Source organism: Silene latifolia, chromosome 2 (assembly GCF_048544455.1).
Source record: "Silene latifolia isolate original U9 population chromosome 2, ASM4854445v1, whole genome shotgun sequence".
NCBI classification, from domain to species: Eukaryota; Viridiplantae; Streptophyta; class Magnoliopsida; order Caryophyllales; family Caryophyllaceae; genus Silene; species Silene latifolia.
The window spans coordinates 130064831-130067531 of record NC_133527.1 but is presented as its reverse complement, the minus strand read 5'-3'; the positions used below and the strand labels follow the sequence as shown (position 1 = coordinate 130067531).

Here is a 2701-nt window from a genome sequence, read left to right as displayed (position 1 = left end):
TCTGAGTACCGGCCTCGTTTTGCATGACCGACCAATTTGACCAACTTCACATCAATCAACTTAATCAATTTTGTTCATTTTCCTCTTAGAGGGTACTTTCGTCGTACATTCGAGTCGAGCATCACTAAACGTTAACTAAGTTAATCTCGTTTCGTCAAACATGTAAGTCTGAGGGTGTAAATCCCATCTTTTATTATTGTACTTTTTTTTTTGTAATCATTATTGTAAGATTTACGTCGAAAATATATTCAAAACCGGTTTACAAAACCTTTATTCAAACCCTTTTTAACGGATTAACGGGAGACAGATGTCGAGAAGGAACGCAGTAACTGTTGCGCCTCTTCGAAGGGACACAGCACTTGCTGCGCCTCTTCCTGAGGCTGCCGCAGTTCCTGCTTTCCTTCTTCTTCCTTCGTCTTTTGTTTAATTCGTATGTTTATCTTGTTTCGTCGTTGCTTGTTCTTATTTTATTAGCATGGTAATTCTGACATATGAATCATTATTAATTTATCATCTTTTAATTCCCGACTTAAATCCCAAGTAATTCATATTTGCGGGTTTCGTCATTAAAATCAAATCCGGGTTTTAGAGATTCGATTCATCAATATCAAGTCTCTGAAATTCATCTTTTGTATATTTTCATTTGCTGTTTAACATCTTTTTTTTTTGGTAGAATGTGAATATATATATTAATATGAAAAATGTGCCACTATTACATACAATTTTTGAATAACACTCTATATATGGAACCTACACAACTTCCTATAAAAAAGAATCAGAATGCCTTAAAAAACCAGGTAGTCTGATATTTGGACGGCCACTTTCTGCTTTGGAACCGTGCTTGAACAGAATATTTCACTTCCTTCATCACCTGAGTAGGAGAAGAACAACCATATCAACTCTACAGAGGTTTCGGGCCTGCCAAATATGGTACAAGACAGCCACCACTGCAGCAAAAACCAAGTATTTCTTAAGTAATGAACTACATCTCCATTTAACACAACAATGAAGGATGTCCTGGGGAGGTAATGAAACACAAAGCCATTGCCTTAAAATAGCCCAGCACCTGATACTAAAGGCACACTGGTAGAACAAGTGATTGTGATCCTCTGTATGCATTTCACAAAGGTCACAGACCCCATCAATAGGTAAACCAAATGCCCTCAACCTATCTTTAGCCAGCAGCCTCTCCTTTGCAAACAGCCAAGCAATGAAGGAGTGCTTGGGAACATTAAGCCTATTCCATACCACAAGAGCCCATTGTGCTTTAGTCTAAGAACCCTTCAACCATCTATATCCAGCAGCCACAGTATACTTACCATCACACCACTGATTCAGATGATAACCAGGTTTAAATATGTCCTTAACAGCACATATCTTCCTCCAAGTCCAACTAGATTGCAATAAAGGAGCATAATCATGCCAATTCCTACCTTTCATATACACATGATCCACCCACTTAATCCACAAGTGATCACTTTTACAAGCAAGCCACCAGGTATATTTACCAATTAAAGCTTGATTCCATAATTTGCAATTCACAATGCCAAGACCCCCAAATTTTTTCTCAGTACATAGTGTATCCCATGCCACAGAAGGAGCTCTCCCATACTGATCACTACTACTCCATAGGTAATTCCTACAGATAGCAGTGACCCTATCAAGAACTGTAACATGGATCACAAAAATTAGAGCCCAATATACATGGAGTTGAGATAACATAGCCTGAATCAATACCAGTCTCCCAGAGTAGCTGAGCTTCTTTGCCCCCCAGCTCCTGAGTTTACTAACCACTTTCTCAACAAGTTTAGTACAATCTCCAATTGCCATACTTTATAAGATATTGGGATCTTTAGGTACTTAAAAGGGAAGCTCCCCTCCTTGAACCCAGAGATACTGAGTATATAATCAATCTCACCTTGAGTTATGCCATTGAAGTAAATTTCAGATTTTTCACAATTCATTTCCAACCCAGAAACAAAGGAGAAGGTTGCAAAGGCTCTCAATAAAACTTTAATAGAGACCCTATCTCCCCTACAGAACATAAGAAGGTCATCTACAAAGCGCAAATGACTAAGCTTCAAGGTTTTGCAGAGGGAATGATAATTAAACTCCAGTTGCTCAGTAACCACCCTTAACACCCTACTCAAGTACTCCATACAAATGGTAAAAATCAAGGGTGACATTAGATCACCCTGTCTAATACCACGTTTCCCTTGAAAATACACAAAGGTAGACGTATTAAGTGAGAGTGTAAACCAGGGAGAAGACACACACCTCATAATCCACTTTACCAGCTTATCAGGAAATTTTAGGGCCAATAGCATCTGCTCAATGAACTGCCATTCTATGGAATCATACGCTTTTTTGAGGTCTATCTTCATAATACACCCAGGAGAGCATGATTTCCTATTTTATAAGCGCACTAAATCTTGACAAATTAAGATATTATCAACTATCTCTCTGCCTTTGATAAAAGCACTCTGGTTGGCACTAATGATCTCAGGTAGGGCATTAGCCAATCTATTACAAATAACTTTGGAAAAGATTTTGTAGAGGACATTACAACAGGAAATAGGCCTGAAGTCAGACACACTCAGAGGTCTATCGTTTTTTGGAATCAATGTCAAAGTGGTAGAATTCACTTGTTTCAAAAGCTTACCAGTAGTAAAGAACTCCTTGATAGCCTGAATGACATCCT

At 38.4% G+C, this 2701-nt stretch overlaps 1 protein-coding gene across 1 annotated transcript; it reads right to left on the bottom strand.

Annotated features, from left to right (window-relative positions):
* Positions 1-785: 785 nt before the first annotated feature.
* LOC141641312 (uncharacterized) lies at positions 786-2384 on the bottom strand. The gene is made up of 4 exons (XM_074449982.1): positions 1919-2384; positions 1289-1667; positions 1138-1237; positions 786-947 (listed from the first exon to the last, which is right to left on the bottom strand). Exons 1-4 carry the CDS (start codon positions 2382-2384, stop codon positions 786-788), a joined length of 1107 nt encoding a protein of 368 aa, XP_074306083.1.
* Positions 2385-2701: the final 317 nt, after the last annotated feature.

Excerpts from the sequence above, each read along its gene's own strand:
- LOC141641312 (XM_074449982.1), bottom strand. The coding sequence starts at position 2,384 with ATGAAGATAGACCTCAAAAAAGCGTATGATTCCATAGAATGGCAGTTC. Across the intron at positions 1,238-1,288 it reads GTGGCTGCTGGATATAGATG|GCTTAATGTTCCCAAGCACT; the intron begins GTTGAAGGGTTC and ends GGTATGGAATAG. Across the intron at positions 948-1,137 it reads TTGGTTTACCTATTGATGGG|TGGTGGCTGTCTTGTACCAT; the intron begins GTCTGTGACCTT and ends TTTTTGCTGCAG.